Genomic DNA, 18,074 nt, shown 5'->3' on the forward strand with positions numbered 1-18,074 from the left:
GGGAGGAGGGTAGAGAGAATAGTGCAACAATGAATGAATGGAAACCCAAAATCTCTGTAAATGTTTATGAAAATTAATAAAATATAGAAAAAAAAATCAGAGTCAGAAAGGAATCTATATCTGAGGGTGAAGATGATGAGTGTGCTTAGTCTGAAGTGAACTTTGTTAGTGTTAGGTAGGCGATTTTAGACATGAAAAGAGCTTGGAAGTTACTAGCACATGGATAAACACATAAGTGTGAATGGAGGCACCTGTGGAAAAAACTGCAGACACTGAACAAAGAGGCAGGTCAAGGACAGAGCCTGAAGGAGCTCCCTTAAATAAGGGCTGGAGAAAGGAGGCTAAAACTGCAGAGGATGCAAAGCTGTCTGGCTGAGGGAGCCAGAGGAGGAGAATGCTTATGAAGCATGAGGAGACCACCAGTGTATAAGGACAGAGGAAGTAAGATAAGTGAGTGATAAATCCTAGGAGATTTGACATTCAATTGATGTGTGGTGACATCATTGATCTAGATAACAAGAAATTTTTTTTTCAGCCTAAATTAAAAGGGATCTAGGATGACAGAGCTCTGGGGCCCCAGAGGCAAGAAGCTGCACTGCAATTCCAAAGGCACACAGTTCAAGTCCCCCATTATTTGCAGAAGAATGGACAGTCTCCTCCCTTGTGATTGATTGTCTCTGAAAACCTGCTGGAGAGACAGGAGGGGCAGCAATGGGTTGGTTCTGACTCTGTGGTACACACAACAACAGGATAATGGAAGAAAAATCCATGCCTTTTGAGTTGTGGTGTCGCAAAAGAATGCTGCATATTTCATGGATTGTCAAAAAGACAAATATATCTTGGAGAAGGTGCAGCCAGGGTACTCCTTGAAGATAAGGATGATGAAACTCTGTTTCACATTCTTTGGGCATGCTATTAGGTGAGGCTAGTCTTTGGAAAAGGACATTCATGCTTGGAAAGGTGGAAAGTCAGCAAAGACCTTCAACAGAGTGACTGTTAAGGTGAGCTTGAGCATGTCAGAGATGACCAGAGTAACACAGGTTAGGGTTCAGACCCATTGTTCACAGTGTGGCTATTAGTCAGAGTCAACTTACGACAAGGACTCTGAGTCATATAATCCCAGATAGCCTTTCCTTTGTCCTCTGCTGTTCCACAAGCTCTAGTCCAAGCCTCCCTTTCCTATCATTTTAACAACTTATATCCCATGACCAACAGCAGGACAATTTTCACTGACCTTTGTTTCTTAGTCTCACCTTAGAAGGACATTTTGCCTTTTCTTCCTTAACTTTTGGCCTGATTCAGGCTTTATAAGGATTATCCTGGGATCAAAAAGATTAACCGGGTGGCATGTTCAATATCAACAACACAAATACAAACATAATTACATAAGATGTCCATGTCTATCAGGAGACATGAATGTCAAATAATCAAAACTAAAAGGGTGGACTGTTTATCATCCAGGGGTATTGTGTAATAGATGTAGACAGTAACATAGGAGTCTAAAATAGCATTTATTCTGGAAAACAAATTTAAAGAGATGTTAGACACAGATTCTCCCAATGTTCCTGTAATAAGCATGTCTGTAGATAAACAAGATTATTGGTCAACTGTACAAAAGAAAAACAAGAAAAAAAGCATCTGTGTGGAGGAAAGAAAATATATTTCCTTAAGAGAAGAATTTCATTGAAATGAACTTTCAAAATAAGATCACAAATGTTCCTCTTCAAGAAAAACTAAAGTAGTAACCAATTATTTCCGTTTTCCTAATCAAACACAGAAAGAAAAAATTACTTTTATTTCTATAAAATACTACTTTATAATGAAAATTCAACTAAAACATCAGTAAAGCTAAGAAGGTTATATAGTTTTCATATTTCTATGAAGAAAGAAAAATAAAGTTACCCTTGATTTAGGTAACGAAGTCATATTTCAATCAAGACATGGAGTCTGAGAAGAAAGAATATCTAGGAGCCTGGTGAGGATCTGGCTAAAGAATTGGCTGCTGATTAAAAAGGCAGCTGGTTAGAATCCACCAGCTGTTGCTTAGGTAAAAGATGAGGGAGTTTGTTTTCATTAAGATTTATAGACTTGGAAACCCTACGAGAGTTTTACTCTGAGCAGCAGGGTTGCTATGATTTGTAACCAAGTACAAAGTTTTGGATATCCAGGACTAATCATTCATTAGAAGTAAAAAGAAGACAAGTAGATGAAGCTGAGGACCCCACAGGCACAGTCTCTTTATTGTGGGAACTAATCATAGATGTTGTCTGTGGGGCTGCTGAAGCCAGCTCCCCAGGAACTCAAGGTTTCTATTACCAGTGGATAGAAAAATTAAAGGAATATTACCTTAGTTGTATAGGAACATAATGAAAGGAACAAGACACCAAGAATGTAGTTTTCGGATTTAAGATACCAGTTTGAACTCTCTAAGAAGGCAATTAACCAACTATAGTGGGTACCGTGGGATGACTATAATAGCCTATCACGTTTAAAGTTAGTATCCCTTTTTCATTGCTCATCTGTAACTGGTTATCCTTCTATTATCTCGAAACTTCATTCTAAGCTCATTTATGCTTTCATTATGTTTGTTTTTGATGGTCTATTTGACTGGTTTTGTTTTATTGTATATATTATCCTTTTAAGTTTTGTTGTTATTGATGTTTTTATCTGTGAAGCAGAAAGCTTTGGGCTATGATTTCAGATTGGATAATAATCCTAGCTCTTAGACAGAGAGCTCAGACTTCTTTGCCTGTGATAACCTTCCGAATTTACTATATTAATTCCATGTTTCCTTCCCAAACAGGAAGCCTGGCTCGAAGTTGAACTATTTGTAGACACAAAGGCTAGAGTTCTCTCAACACTCTATTGTCACCACTTTCAGAATTGACATCACTTGCGGACATGGTGTGAGGTGAAATATCACTGTTAACGGGGGGGGAAAAATTCTCTTTCTTTCAAAATATTCACCCTGTCTGGCAAGAAGGTCAAGATAATTCCTCTTGCTCCGAGGAGTTTTCACTGTGACTGAGTTTTCACTGGGTGGCTTTCAGAAAACAGCTAGGCCTCTCTTATTCTGCTGTAGCCTGGCTCTGCCGGCATCTGAAATATCAGTGGTGTTCTACGGCAAGTAGTACAGGACCAGGCAAAGTAGAGGTACAGGTGACTTGATGGCAACTAATAACATGAGAGGTTTATCTCTGCACTTATATACTAATTCTCCTATTTACAGCTAAAGTACATCAAGAGTTGGTGAGGATGGCACTGGATATGAAAGGGCAGGGATCAGATTTGTTGTTCATAGGGTTGCTATGGTTTGTAGCTGACTCAACAGCACACAACAACAACAATATATTATTTACGCCATAATTGGAGTAAAAATGAGCCTCTACTACATGGGCTTGTGATGAGGACTAAATGAAGATATTTAAAGTGTCTAATGAAATGCGTACCATGCAGCAAGCAGTTGGCAAATGTCAGCTCTTATGATTGATTGTTAGAAAGAAGGGCTAAACATTAACTATTGCAAAATAAAATCTCGGCTGCTGGTAGATAGTCTTCAACATTTAAACTGCCAATAAAAAAATTATTCCAAACGCAGGATGATTTGCGGAGTTACTTTATTTTCTGCAGTGAGTTACGCCTGGGGGGCACATCAGAAGGCAGTGATGCGGAGTGCTGTACTGTGAGGGTGCATGCATGCAGTTTTTAAATGCTGGAAAGGGATAAAAAGAGCAGTAGAGGTTAGTGGATGGAGATATAAGGTGAAGGGAAAAGCAAGGCACAGTGAATATGAAATAAGACATTGTAATAAATTGCATTCATCAATTATAATTGTTATAAAAAACCATGAATGATTCAATGGAAATCAATGAAAAAATGTTTTCTAATACATGGTGTTACAGGTTGGCTGAGTCCCTCAAAAGATATTTTGGTCTTAAATTCTGGTACCTGTGAATGTGATATTATTTGGAAATAGTAGTTTTGCAGACATAATTAATTCACAAGAATGTGGTGCAATAGGCTTCCTATTCTAAATGGCTTTCCTCTTGCCTTTGACTTTAGTCACATGGCTAGATGGAAAGATGCTAATACTACTAATGAGGGGATTGGTGAGTTTAACCAGGCAACTAGACTCAAACTGAGCAGGGCTGGAGCCAGCAGATAGGAATCTCACTACCAACATGAAAAAAGAAGCAATGCAGTGGTCATCTTTTGGGTCAAGGAGTCCTACGCCAGATGGAGACAGACTGAGATAGAGACACTGTAGCAGCAATAGCAGCAGTAGCAGCAGCAGAGAACCCAGGGACCAATGTGAGATAGAGCTGACCTAGGACTGATGCCCTACAGAGCCAGAGCCAGGGCCCTTTGCCCAAGCTTGCTAGAGAACTAGGGTTAGGGAAGGGAGAGAAAAGTCATAACTGACATTTCTAAAAGCATACACCCACCTAAAGCTGAGAGACTGTCAAAGCACCTGTGGGATTGCATGAGCTCTTTTGACTGAAATTTGTGTCTTGTTTCTAATCTGGATTGTAACCTAATAACTTCCCTAACAAGTCTCATAACCATGAGTATGTTTCCGTGAGTTCTGAGTGGTCATTGCAACAAAATATGGACCAAACAACAGAGCATTAAGAGTATTGGAGGAAATATTTGGTGTTAGAATTGATTAAATTGGTGTGGGAGTGGTGGAGGCTTGTCTGATCTCATGAGAAAAGGTTTCTTGCTGTGGATGTTACGGATGGAGGCTGTCCTCGACTTGTGGCATTAGCAGAGGTCAGAGTCAGCAACCCCAACACTGCCTATCCTCTTTACAAGCAATCATAATGGAGAAGCTTTAACATACTACGACTACTGTCCTTATAAAAGAAGTTAAGAGACACAGCACACAGATAAAAAAGCAAGCTATGTGAAGACAAAGGCAAAAATGCCTGGGACCACTAGAAGCTAGAAGAGACAAGAAAAGATTTTTATTTAAGTCTTTAGGAAGCGTTAGTCCTGTCTAAAAGTTTTCCAGCCTCTATAAATATTTATGGGTCAATAATTGGTGTTTTTTTTGTTTTATTTATTTAAAATTTAGGTTGTTTATTTTTCATTTCAATGAACATCTACAGAGATTTTGGAATTCCATTCATTCGTTGTTGCACCCTTCTCCCCGCACAAGCACAAACCCCTCCCCCCCATTTGCTCCTCTCCTTGAAAAGCAAAAGAAAAACTCCCTCATTGGTACACAATCCCCCCCCCCGCACCTCCCCAAACCCCACCCCCTAGCCCCAAATATAATCCACTCTACAACCCTCATTGCATACTCCTACGAGAAAAATAATGCCCTAATGGGGGAGAGAATAGTCTAAAAGAAATAATTGGTGTTTTTAAAGCCATTCAGCATCTGCTTTACAGAAGTCCTAGAAAATTAGTAGAGAATTGAGGTGCTACTGTAACCAATACATTAAAATGTTTAAGTGTCTTTGGGATAGGGTAAACAGTGTAGGCTACAGGAGTTTTGAGGTATGTAATAGAAAAAGTCTGGATTGCCTTGAAGAAATGGTTGATAGAAATATAAACATCAAAGGCTCTTTTGGTGAGGACTCAGAGTGGAACAATGAACTTGTAATCGGGTGCTCAAAGTAATTTTGGTTATAAAGTGGCAAGAGACTTTGGCTGAGTTATATAATTTATTGAAAATAGAACTTGCAAGTTATTAATCTGGATGTTCAGTTGAAGAGGTGCTTAGGCAAAGAATGGAAGGTGGTACCTGGCTTCTTTTTGCTCCTTATAGTAAAATGTGAGCAGAAAGTGATAAAAGGAAGAAGGAACTTTCAAGTAAATAGGAACCAGAGATTGAATATTTGAAAAAAATAGCAGCTTATTCATAATGAAAAAAGAGAGAATGCTCTGCAGAGACCAAAGATGGATGAAACTTTTGTCAGAGAAATTAGGCATGTAACTTAGGGATCAATCAACTATCTTACAAAAAATACAGCCAGCCAGTATTGAAGGTGAGAGGGATGGGACAAAAAGAAGGAAAGCTATCATAATTTTTAGGTTTATACTCAGAGACACAGGTCAATAAGCTCTCTAGCTGTTAACATGTGCTAGCCTTCATGACAAGGGGTAATGGCTCAGAGGCTGGTGGAGTTACTATTGTCACTATGAACCCACTGGGTAGGGACCTAGGAATGGCTTAGCACCTCCCTGGTTCCAGAGGAAGGAACTGCTGCGAAGGGTCTGCTGCACAGGGCTAAGACCTGAGCTATGGAGATTTCTTGAGAGAGTGAGGCTCCCGCACAGGGGAATGTTGACAGGCCTAGAGTATAGCATTTCACCATAGAGAATTATATCCAATATCTTAAAATAATGAATTTTGCCCTACTTGGAAAATACTCTTCCCTTCATTTTTTTTTTTTCAAATTTGGAAGGAGCTTCTCTCCTAAGCCTTTCCCACCATTACATTTAGAAGCTATGAACTTATTTTTGAGGGTTCACAGATCGAGATGAATTGTGCCGCAGGATGGATCATGTACTCAGAATCTCATCTTTACCAGATTTGGAAGATACGATTTAGCACCTATTAGGGTAGAATATGATACTTTTAGACTCAGCTGATGTTAGAATGGATAAAAACTTTTGGAAAGACAAACAAAGGAGCCTAAACAAAACTGTTATTGAATGGACTACAGTTAAGGAAACCCTATGGAACACTTCTATCTGTAACACGGGGCATTGTACTGAGCTGAAATGGATTGTGATACACTTTTTATTTTTACTAAGATTTCAATGTGAGATACTTTCTCGTAGGAATCTTGCTTTAATGACTCATAGTTCTAGGTCATTGTCTCTATCAATATAATTTAAAAAAAGATTAGGCTGCTGAACGAAATTAAGGGCAAATAAAAAAAAATGTTGTGGCAGCACATTGCTAACTGAAAGACTGATGATGGCTTGAGCCCATCCACTGGCTTCCTCAAGACAAAGGCCTGACAACTGTACTACTCTTACAAAGATAACAGCTTAGAAAGCCCCGAGGCTTTCTACTCTGTCATCTAAGGTAAATATGAGTTGAATTTCACTCAATGACACATAATAATTTTTGAAATTCCGTGTACTCACGATGAGGAAAACTAGGGGAAAATGCTGACAGATTAGCCTAAAGAATTTCTACTCAATTCTGAGTAAAATCTGGACACACCTCTCCCATTGGATGTCTTGTGTTTAAGCTTATTATTTGTAACTCTAGTGGGAAAAGTGCAGCCAGAGTGCTCCTTGGAGGCAAAGCTCTGGCTTTCTTACTTTGAACAGGTAAAGCTCTTGGTAAAGGATATCATGCTTGGAAAGAGGGAGGGGCAATGAAGGAATGGAAGGACCCCAATGAGATGGACTGACACAGTGACTTTAGCAATGGGCTCTGGTGTGCCAGACAAGGATGGCACAGGATAGCACAAGCTTCGGCTGTTCAAAGGCTTGCTATGAGTCATACGAGGCACTGTCAGTGTCATAGTGATCCTATGAATCTTGCCCTATCCTGAGCAAACCTTACTGTGTGACAAACCTGACTTCCTTGTAACAGTCACTATTATCAATCCATCTTATGTAAGGTCTTCCTCTCCTGCGCTAACCCCCTCTACCCTTCTAAGTAAGTTTTCCTTCTTAAAGGACTGTCATCTCCTGACAGCATAGACCCATCTTATGTTCAAGTGAGAGAGAACTATATCTACAATAATTTTTTTTTAAATTTTATTCTACCTAGGAGGAATTTTTTCCTTTCAGTCTTATTCTTACCTTACTAAGACCATCTTGGCTGCCAGTTGTGACACACAGATCCATTTGTCCTTGACTGGGCGAATAATGAACAGTTGGAGGATTATGTAAGCGTATCTGTAATTGTCTTAGCCATGTCAACAGTTCTGGAATTCTAAAACATAAAATGTATTTTTAAATTTATTGTAGTAAAGATTACAGTTGTAGCAAACAAGCAAGACATGGTTGCTTTATACTAGGCTCTTTATATATTCCATTTAAACTTTAAATACTTTTTGCCAGTGTTAACAGTCCTCTCTTTTCAAAATCAGGCAAAAGACTCACAGATATTAAAGATTTTACACAAAGTAATTTAGCCCTGAGACTGCATAAACTAGGATTTGAATCTACAATCTTATTCCAAAACCTGAACTCTTTGTTTTAAATGAAAACAATTCATTGCATGGGAACTCTGGTGACCTACTCCACAGGGTATTGCACTGCTAACCAAGAATGCACCTCGGTGGCACTTCAAATTCACCAAGTGGTGATGGAGAAAGACAGGTAGTCTCCTTCTGTGTGATTTACAGTCTCAACAAGACCAGTGAATGGTGGGTCAGCTGTTCCTAGTTAACGGCAATAAGCTGATGCACTGTATAATCAATTCTTTGATCTTCACAGAAAGATTTTCATGGTCTAGCTAATAAACTCAGGTCCAAAATACTCTTTGTATTATTCAGACAAAAATATATTTTGCACATCATTCCTCTGTACACGTGTATAAATATGTGCATCCATGTACAGATGCACACACACATTTAACACACTGCTGCTGAGTGGAATCTGACTCATAATGACCCTCCATCGGGTTTCACAGGCTGTAAAACTTTATGGAAGGACACTACCCATCTTTTTCTCTTGGAGCTACTGGTAGCTTCACACCACCAAACTTCTGGTTAGCAGCCTGATACATTTTGTATGATGTGTCATTCTCTCTCTATATGCTATTGTTAGATGTCACCAAGTATGACCAATGGTGACCCTATGAACAACAGATCTGAACTCTATCCTATGCCTTCCTCATTATCTCTGACATACTTGAGCCCACGGCTGCAGCGACTGAGTCAATTCACCTGGTTGAAAGTCTTCCTCTCTTTCACAGACCCTTCACCTCTCTTTCACCTTTCCACATACACATATATACAATTTACTGCTGCAGAGTCGATTTTGACTCAGTGTGATTTTTGACTCATAATGTCCCCACAGGATAGACTCAAACTGCCCCAAGGAGTTTCACGGCTGTAAATCTTGACAGAAATATACTGCCTTATCTTTTTGCCACTAAGCTGCTAGGAGGTTTGAACTGCCAACCTATAACATTTTAAAAATATATTCTTTTAGTCATAGAACAAAGGCTTTAATAGCTACTCCATAAAAATCTACTGTATTTTTAGAAGAACGATATTTTAACTGATGCCAGCAAAGTACTAGCCAAGGTAAATAATTACTAGAAAATTGCCTCTGGACTTAAAATTGCTGCTGCTACTTCCTGAGTCACCCTTCTCCTTCTTCCTAACTTGCTCTTTACTTTCTCTCCATTTTTTAAGGTTCAGCTCAAATGACACTTCCTTTCTAAAAAGCGATGACTGAGGAGAGTTAAAGAACATTCAGTATTCCTGTTGCTCTTTCACCCTTTGAAAGCTTTCTTTCCCAAGTCTTCCTAATTAATGAAAACTCAGTTAAAAGACTCAAGCCGCTCTATCCGTGTGTCTTAGTTCATGAAAATGGTCCAGCACAATCACGTCACCCATGGATAATTACCCCGCACTCTGAGAATACTGAAGAGCTCTCTTCATCTTCTCTTCTTCAAACTGGATGGGCTTTCCATTTTCGATGGTGATAGTAGCAGTCTTAAAAGGGAAGGTGTTGGGATTTGGTGCTCCAGCAGCCAAGGAGATGACTGTTTTTGGTGCCCTGGCCATGATTTCAGCTGCAAGTGATGCGGAAGACAGTCGTAAACAGAATCAGCTCACTGTGCATTATGATCAGTGACTCTTTTTACAACGTGAGCGATAGAAGAACGCCAGTCTGAAATACACATTCGGAATATCTGTTTCTCGGCCTATTTTGCTGGTAGAAGTATGAAGGCACAGAGGTGACAAGTAGAAAGGCTGTGAGACCAGGACGCTAAGCAAAGGGACAAAATAGTAACAAAAGGACCTCCTCGAATTGACCCACATCCCATCCATCCCCTTTACATCTATTGACCATACTCTCCCCTCTAGTATACTTACAAGGACTCTGTTGAATCCCCCCCTATTCATCTTCCCAAGAACAATCTTTCTCCACTTTACCCTCTCCTAGAAAGAAGTGTCCCACAGCAGCCTACACACCCCCTTCTCCACTACACTTCCCGCAGGAAAACACGTGGACTCGTCTCCCGCTCCAACTTGAATTCTTCAATTCCTGCACTGAAAGCCTGGCCTGCCGTGCACTCTGAGATGCGTGGAGGGGACCAAGCGGTGACTGACTGTAGGCATCATTCCCGAGACCCCGAAAGAAAGAAGGCCACCCACTCCTCTACTCACTCAGAGTTCGGATGACTGATGGTTCCCGGGCGCTGCTAGCAGCGGTGAGGAATCTTGTGTAGTTCATGTCTCTGATATCTAAGCACAGTTCCTTCTTCAACCTCTGAGTACTAGAAAAGTCGAGCAATCTGACCTTAGTCGGCCTCTGAACTCCAGGCTCTGAAGTCAACCCTTGCGAGTTGCTTGCTCGCCGGCTGGCTGCGTCTGGGTTTAGAGAGCAGGGCGGAGCCAAGTCTGTGAGAGGCCTGAGACTGTGCGCGATCTCAAGGGCCTCGCTGGGGCGCAGGACAAGAACTCTGCACGGATCCGCCGCGGCACCCACGCTGCTGACCCTAAGATGTAGGGCCTGCTCCCGCCACGCCGGCTTCACTTCGCCACCGTCCTCGCCACGCCCCTGCCCGCCCCGCGCTGCAGCCTATGGTCGCCCGCTGCGCCCGCGCCACCCCCTCGCCAGCGGGGCCCGCTGCGCGGCCACAATTTGAAAGAATTCAAAACAAGTAGGAGGACTCTTGACCTCGCAGCTGAGACACAGAGTCCTTGTTAGTTCAGGTGCTAGCCTCCTCGTAACTAAGGATTTTTGCCAGCCTAGCAGTGCATCGAGGCCCAGATGTCTATTTTTATCCTTATCCTTGGGTGCCATCTGCTGGTGCCATTGATGTGCTGTAGCCTTTAAAAGGAATTTGAGTACATCACAAGGAAAAAACAAAACAAAACAAAAAAAACCCCATCACAACTATAACCGATTAACCGATAAGGAGCTTCATGATAAAAGGAGCAAAGATTGAAGTTACCAATGATTTGATTTTCTTTGAGTCCAAAATCAACTCATGGAATCAGCAGTCAAGAAATAAAACCACAAGGATAACTATTGTATAAGATCATTATTGAAGAATGAGTATAAGGATCCAGGAAGGGTGGGAGAGGCTGGAAGCAGAGGGATGTGTGGGAAGAGGGGATTAATCATTGGGTTGTACAATTTGATGGGTGGAGGGGAGGTGGGGGAAGTTGAAAGAATTTGTATTAGAATTTTGTAAATTAATTAAAATGAAAAAAGTTAACTTGGGGAGGGGGACGGGGTAAAATGTGCAACCATAAATGAATGAAAAATCTAACTTTTCTGTAAACTTTGTTACAATAACAATTAAAATTAAAACATGTATTAAAAAAGAAACAAACTACTAAAGAAATTTTCTTGCTTTTAAAAAACCGATTTTTGAATATATATTTCCCCCCCCCCCAAGATCTAAAAATGTAACTCCTGTTAAAGCCTTTGGGCATATGTACAATTATAAATATAACATTAAAACACAAGTATACATCAGGGGAAAAAAGAAATAAAATCACAAATTGCATTGGGCAAATATGTTGCCAAAGACCTATTTCACGCGCAAAATAGGGAGAAAAGTGCAACAGTGAATGACTGGAAACCCTAAGTCTCTGTAAGCTTTCATTTAAATTAATAATAAAAAAAGTTGCCATTTTAAAGACTAAAGGCCTGAGGCCCAGCTCATGACATTTTCAATTGCTTTTATATGCGTGTGGAAGGTAGAAAATGAGTAACGAAGACCAAAGAAGAACGGGTACCTTTGACCTGTGGTATTGTGAAGAATACAGAATATAGCATTCAGAGCCAAAAGAAGAATAGCCTTGGAAGAAGTGTAACCAGGGTGTTCCTTATCGGTGAGCATGGTGACACTTTGTCTTACATGTCTGAAGCCTGCTATCAGGAAGGGTCAGTCTGTGGAAAATTACATGCTTGGAAAAAAATAGAGGACTGAGTTGAACCCAGCTCATATGACCCTACAGAGCCTAGTAGAACTGCCCCATTGAGTTGGCCTATTAGCAAGAAGCTGCGCTGTAATCCCAAAAGCACACCACTCTGTGGGAGGAGGATGGGCAATCTCCTCCCATGAGATCAACTGCCTCTGAAAACACGCCCAAGGGTAAGTACCATTGTAGCCACCCTATGAACGAAAAGACCTGAACACTTGTATAACTTTCATCGTTTCTCCAAGTTCATAGTGTTTCCAGAGGCAAGCTATTTCAGAAGTGGATCCCACTCTTGCTTCCAAGCTTGTTTTAATTGGGAAGCTCCACCAAACACTGGTCCACCATGGGTAACCATTTCACATTTGACACATCAATGTCACAGATATAACATGTGGACAGTGTAGTCTGAATCCACCAGATCCTCCGCAGGAGTAGGATGGGCAATATCCTTGCCTGCAATTTACTACCTCTGTAAACCTGCTGGAGGATCAGCTAACCCAGTGGAGCTCTAGCAAGATATTATTTAGCTTCCAGGTGTCTGGGGTGTGTGTGTGTGTGTGTGTGTGTGTGTGTGTGTGTGTGTGTGTGTGTGTTTTTCTGTTTTTTAATTTAAATGAAAATTTAGAGACTTAGTAGTGTTTCCAGTCATTCATTGTTCCACTTTTCTCCCTCCCCGGCACCCAAGTCACTCTGCTCTTTGAAAAGTAAAAGAAAAACTCTCTCATTGTTATGCAATCCCTCCCTCCAAGTTCACTCCACTGTGCAGCCTTCATTCTGGACTCCTGTCATGACAATAATAACTAATTATATATTCCTTTTGAACAGTTCTTCTCTCATCTGCTTCAATGCAGTATATATAATTTATTTCATCTTTCTTAGTCTCCCCTCAACCCTGATGTCAGTCCCATTTTACAACAATGGCCCTATGCAATATTCGTCTTTTTGTGACGGAGCTATTTCATTCACCATAATGTCCTCCAGGGTCATCCATTTTGTATATTTCATGAGTTCCTTGTTCTTCAATACAGCATAGTATTCCATTGTGTGACTATACCAGAGGTTCTCTATCCATTCATTTGTGTTTTTTTAATCCTCTTATTAAATTCTATCATTATGCCATTGTGGTCTGGGAAGGCAGTTTACATTATTTCAATGTTTTTTAATTTGTTGAGACTTGCTTTGTGTCCTAATACGTGGTCAGTATACACATGAGAAGAAAGTAAATGGAGTTTTTGTTGGGTAAATTATCCTGAATATGTCTATGTGTTTGCCTGATTGTATAGTTTAGTTCTTCTGTATCTTTGTTGAGTTTCTTTTTAACTGACCTGTCCTTTGATGACAGTGGCATATTGAAGTCTCCTACTATTGTGTTGTTGTCTGTTTCTTTTTTCAAGTCTGTTAACTTTTGTTTAATGTCTTTTTGTAGATTACGCATGTAGATGTTAACTAAGAATTTGCCCTCTTTTTCCATGGGGCTTAAATCCTTAAAAAGTGTCCTTCCTTATCTTTCATCCAGAAATCTTTTATCAGAGATTAATATTATCACTCTAGCATTCTTATGTATGACAATTGCTTGACATATTTGTCCACCCTTTGATTTTTAATCTGCCTTTTCTTTGTTTCTTAGATATCTTTGTTTTTTAAATTTGTGTCTTTTCTAGCAACATATTGATGGGTTTTAATTCGTTTAATCCATTCTGTTACTATTTTTCCCTTCGTGTGTTTAAGCCATTCATGTTGAGTGTGATTATTGATAGACTGTTTCATTGTTCCATTTTGCTGCATTCCTTTTTCTATTGCTCCTGCTTACTTTGGTCCATCCATTTTCCTCTGTTGTCTCTGTGAAGGCCTTCCTTAGTATTTCTTGTAGATTTGATCTTGTTTTCAAAAATTCCTTAGCTTCCTTCTTGTCTGCAAATGACCTAACTTCTCCTTCATATAGATGGACAGCTTTGCTGGTTATAGGATCCTTGGCTGGCAATTATTTTATTTCAGCCTTCTGTTTATCATCCCATTGTCTTGTACTCATGGCTTCCCTTAAGAAGTCAGAGCTTAATCTAATTGCTTCTCTTTTGTAGATAACTCTGTTTTTCTTGTTCAGCTTTTACTAGCGGATCCTTGTCTTTGATTTCAGAAAGTTTGACAATGATATACCTTGATGTTTTCCTTTTGGGACTCACTTGTTTTTCTTCTTGTATGTTTTCACTGAGATTTTTGTCTTCTAACTCCCTGATTCTCTGCTCTGTTCCATCTCTTCTAATCTGCCTTGTGGTTCCTCCATCACGTTGAGAATTTGTCATTTTAGTTTCGATATTCAAAGTTGTTTTTCCATGCTTTTCTGTTGTTTCTAGTAATTTGTTGGCTGTATCTTCTCTGTTTTGTGATGATTTCCCCCTATCTTTTTCTTCCGTTTTTAGGGCTTCAAATGTTTCTTCCAACATTTTGTAACTTTTTCAGTACCATTTTTTGGAACTCAGAGAACTCAGCGTATTTCTTCTGTTTTCCTGTTTTGGGGTATTCATTAAGTCCTTGATCTGGACTGCTCATCTAGGAGAAGGCTTGCTTTGTCTTTTTCACAGTGCTTGACCATGCTTGCTGCTTCCTCAACATAATGTGAAGTGGCTTGGAGTCGATTTTCCTCCCCTCAGTGCAAAAAAATCAAGATCTTCTACATGCTCAAGCCCATTGTTCAAGTCACAGTGTCAATCCATCTCATCAGCAGTCTTCCTCTCTTTCTCTGATCATACACCTTTTTTAGCACGATGTCTTTTTTCCCAAAGATGGACCCCCTTCTTGATTTTGAAACATGTAGTATCTCCTTGCTCTGTTCTGATGACTGCTTTTTGGTCCAAATATAGGTTTCGCATTAGCACAATCACAGGTTCTGGGATTCCTATTTTCTCAGAGTCAGCCATAGTGTGTTGTGATCCACACAGTCAAAAGCCTTTGCATAGTCAATGAAGCACAGATAGACATTCTTCTGGTATTCTCTTCTTTCTTCCAAGATCCATCTAACATGAGCTATATAATATCTCTAGTACCATGATATTAATTATTGTATCTTTTCCATGAGAAACCCAAAAATTTACACTGGTTTGACAGTGGTCAATTACACATTCCCACATGTTCCCTAATGTGCCTGTTCACCAGGAGCATGCCTCTCCCCATCCCTCTCTACTGGCTGGTGTTTTAAAGTTTGCCCTTTTCCAAATGGGAAATTTTATTTAAAATATAACTTTTTTGATTTTGTATTGATTAAATCAGTACTGCAGTATTGGATTAAAAAAGCCCAGCAAACCTATATGGCAGAGTAGAAGGGTTCACTTGGGTTTCTAAAAATTGTCATGTTTGCATAAATAGATTGCTGTATCTTCCTTTGTAGTCTTGGCTGGTAGGTTTGGATGGCAAGCAACCATTGTGCCTCTGGGTCTTCTTAAGCAAATCAAAGTACACTGAGATTTTCCATGAGAACCATGGAGTGGATTTATCCAAGCCAAAGAACCAGTAAATCTGGAGAAGAAAGCAAAGATTACTTTAGGAAGTTTCTGTGCACCTCCCACGCTCAAGGAAGTCCACTCTAAGAGTCGTCCCTTTTGAGGTAAGAAGTGCCACATCATTTGTGGAAACATTTAAAAATCACAAGAGAAGGGAAGTAGAACTTGGTAAAATTGCAAAAATCGGTTATGGTAGTGAAAGGAAGTTGACGCAGAAATCAAACCATAGATGTCTTGATGTAAACACAGAGTCACTAAAACCCTCAAATAAGAAGAAGTTGAGTTCTTAAGTAGCTGAGGTTAATTATCAAAGTTGTTTATAAAAAAACAGAAGAAAAGTTTTATATACATTTCTATAAATATAATTCTCCTGTGGCAAAAGTACCAGCAACCCCAAAGAGACCATAACTGCCACCCAAGCAGATACATGCACACCCATGTTTATTGCAGCTTTGTTCACAATAGCAAGGAGTTGGAAACAACCTAAGTGCCCATCAACTAATGAATGGATAGAGAAGCTGTGGTATATTCACACAATGGAATACTATGCTGCATTGAAAAAGAAGGAACTCATGAACTATTATGCCAAATGGGTGACCCTGGAGGACATTATGCTGAGTGAAATATCTCACACACAAAAGGACAAATACTGCTTAGTGCCACTGTTGTAAAACAGGACTGACCTCTGGATTGGGAGGAGACTGAGAAAGATGGGTTAAATAATGTCTACTGCATTGAAACAGATGAGGGACAAAACTGTTCAAAAGGGATATGTGATTAGTATTTTTGTCATGACAGGATTTCAAAACGAAGGGTACATAGTGGAGTGGACCTGGGGGAAGAGACTGTAAAACAATGAAAAAAATTTTACTTCTCAAGAGTGTACTGGGGGGGGGGTGAAGAAGGGGTGGGCAGGGAGAAAAGTGCAGCAATGAATGAATGGAAATCCAAAGTCTGTAAATTTTCATTAAAATGAATAATAATTTTTTTTTAAAAGACAAAAATTTAAAAAAGTAAGTACCAGCAAATTACCTTTTTACTTTCTTTGGTAAAGAAAAAAAATGTTAATTTGTTTTATTGTATATTGAGAGGAAGAAGTAACATGTTTGACTTAATTTTCAGATTTACATTTTTAAATGAATTCCAATTGTTGTTGTTATTGTTATGTGCCATCAGTCGCTTGCGACTCATAGCGACCCTATGTACAACAGCGCTAAGCCCTGTTCTATCATGTGCCAATCGCACTACCTCTGACACACCCATCCCGATTACTCCAGTCACTGAATCAATCCACCTAATAGAGGGTCTTCCTCTCTTGTGCCGTCCCTCCACCCTCCCAAGCATGATGTCCCTCTCCAAGAACCTGTCCCTCCTTACAACATGTCCAAAGTATGTCAGATGAAGCCCCAGAGTCCTTGCCTCCAAGGAGCAGACCGGTTTAACCCTCTCCAGGATGAATCTGCTTGTTTTCTCGGCAGTCATTGGTACATTCAATACTCTTCTCCAGCACCATAGTTCAAAGGCATCCATTCTCCTTCTATCCTCCCCAGTCATTGTCCAACTCTCTGATGCATAACAAGTGATAGCAAAGATCATGGCCTGTATCAGAACACCTTAGTCTTCAGAGTGACACCATTGCTTTTCAGTACTCTGGAGAGGTCTCTAATAGCAGACTTTCCCATCACAATATGTTTTTTGATTTCCTGGCTACTCGTGCCAAGAGTATTGACTGTGGAGCCAAGCAGACTAAAGCTGTGTACAATCTCAATCTCTTCACCATCCATCCTGATGCTGCCAATTGGTCTAGTGGTGAGAATCTTTGTCTTCTTGATATTGAGCCTCAATCCATACTGAAGGCTGCAGTCCTTGACCCTCTGCAGCAAGCATATCAGGTTCTCCTCAGTTTCAGCAAGCAGAGTTGTGTCATCTGCATGACGCCAATTATTGATAGATCTTCCACCAATCCTGATGCCACACTTCTCCTCATAGAGCCCAGCTTCTCAGATAATCTGTTCTGCATACAGGTTGAAAAGGTATGCAGATAGGACACATCCCTGGCATGTACCTTTCCCAATTTTGAACCATGCAGTGTTTCCTTGTTCTGTTCTGACGACTGCCTCTTGATCCAAGTATAGGTTTCGCATTAGCACGATCAAGTGTTCTGGGATTCCCGTTCTTCTCAGAGTCAGCCACAGTTTGTTATGATCCACACAGTCAAATGACTTTAAATAATCAATGAAACACAGATAGACATTTTTCTGGTATTCCCTGCTTTCAGCTAAGATCCATCTAACATCAGCTACAAGATCTCTAGTACCACAACCCCTTCTAACCCAGCCTGGACTTCTGGCAGTTCTCTGCTGATGTGCTGTTCCAGTCGTTTTTGGATAATCTTCAGTAGACTCTTGCTTGCATGTGAAATCAATGATATTGTTCTATAGTTTCCATACTCTGTTGGATCACCCTTCTTTGGAATGGGAACAAATAT

At 40.1% G+C, this 18,074-nt stretch overlaps 1 protein-coding gene across 1 annotated transcript in view; it reads right to left on the reverse strand.

Moving 5' to 3' along the window:
• AADAT (aminoadipate aminotransferase) overlaps nt 1-10,389 on the reverse strand; it is a 53,568-nt gene extending 43,179 nt beyond the window's left edge. The window contains exons 1-3 of the mRNA XM_006902134.1: nt 10,323-10,389; nt 9,556-9,724; nt 7,777-7,909 (exon numbers count right to left, since the gene is read on the reverse strand). Of these exons, the coding sequence (XP_006902196.1) occupies nt 7,777-7,909; nt 9,556-9,724; nt 10,323-10,389 (369 nt within the window). The remainder of the gene's footprint in view (nt 1-7,776; nt 7,910-9,555; nt 9,725-10,322) is intronic.
• Nucleotides 10,390-18,074: the final 7,685 nt, after the last annotated feature.

This window comes from Elephantulus edwardii, unplaced genomic scaffold (assembly GCF_000299155.1).
Source record: "Elephantulus edwardii isolate Elephantulus edwardi_28Jun2011 unplaced genomic scaffold, EleEdw1.0 scaffold00371, whole genome shotgun sequence".
Taxonomy (NCBI): Eukaryota; Metazoa; Chordata; class Mammalia; order Macroscelidea; family Macroscelididae; genus Elephantulus; species Elephantulus edwardii.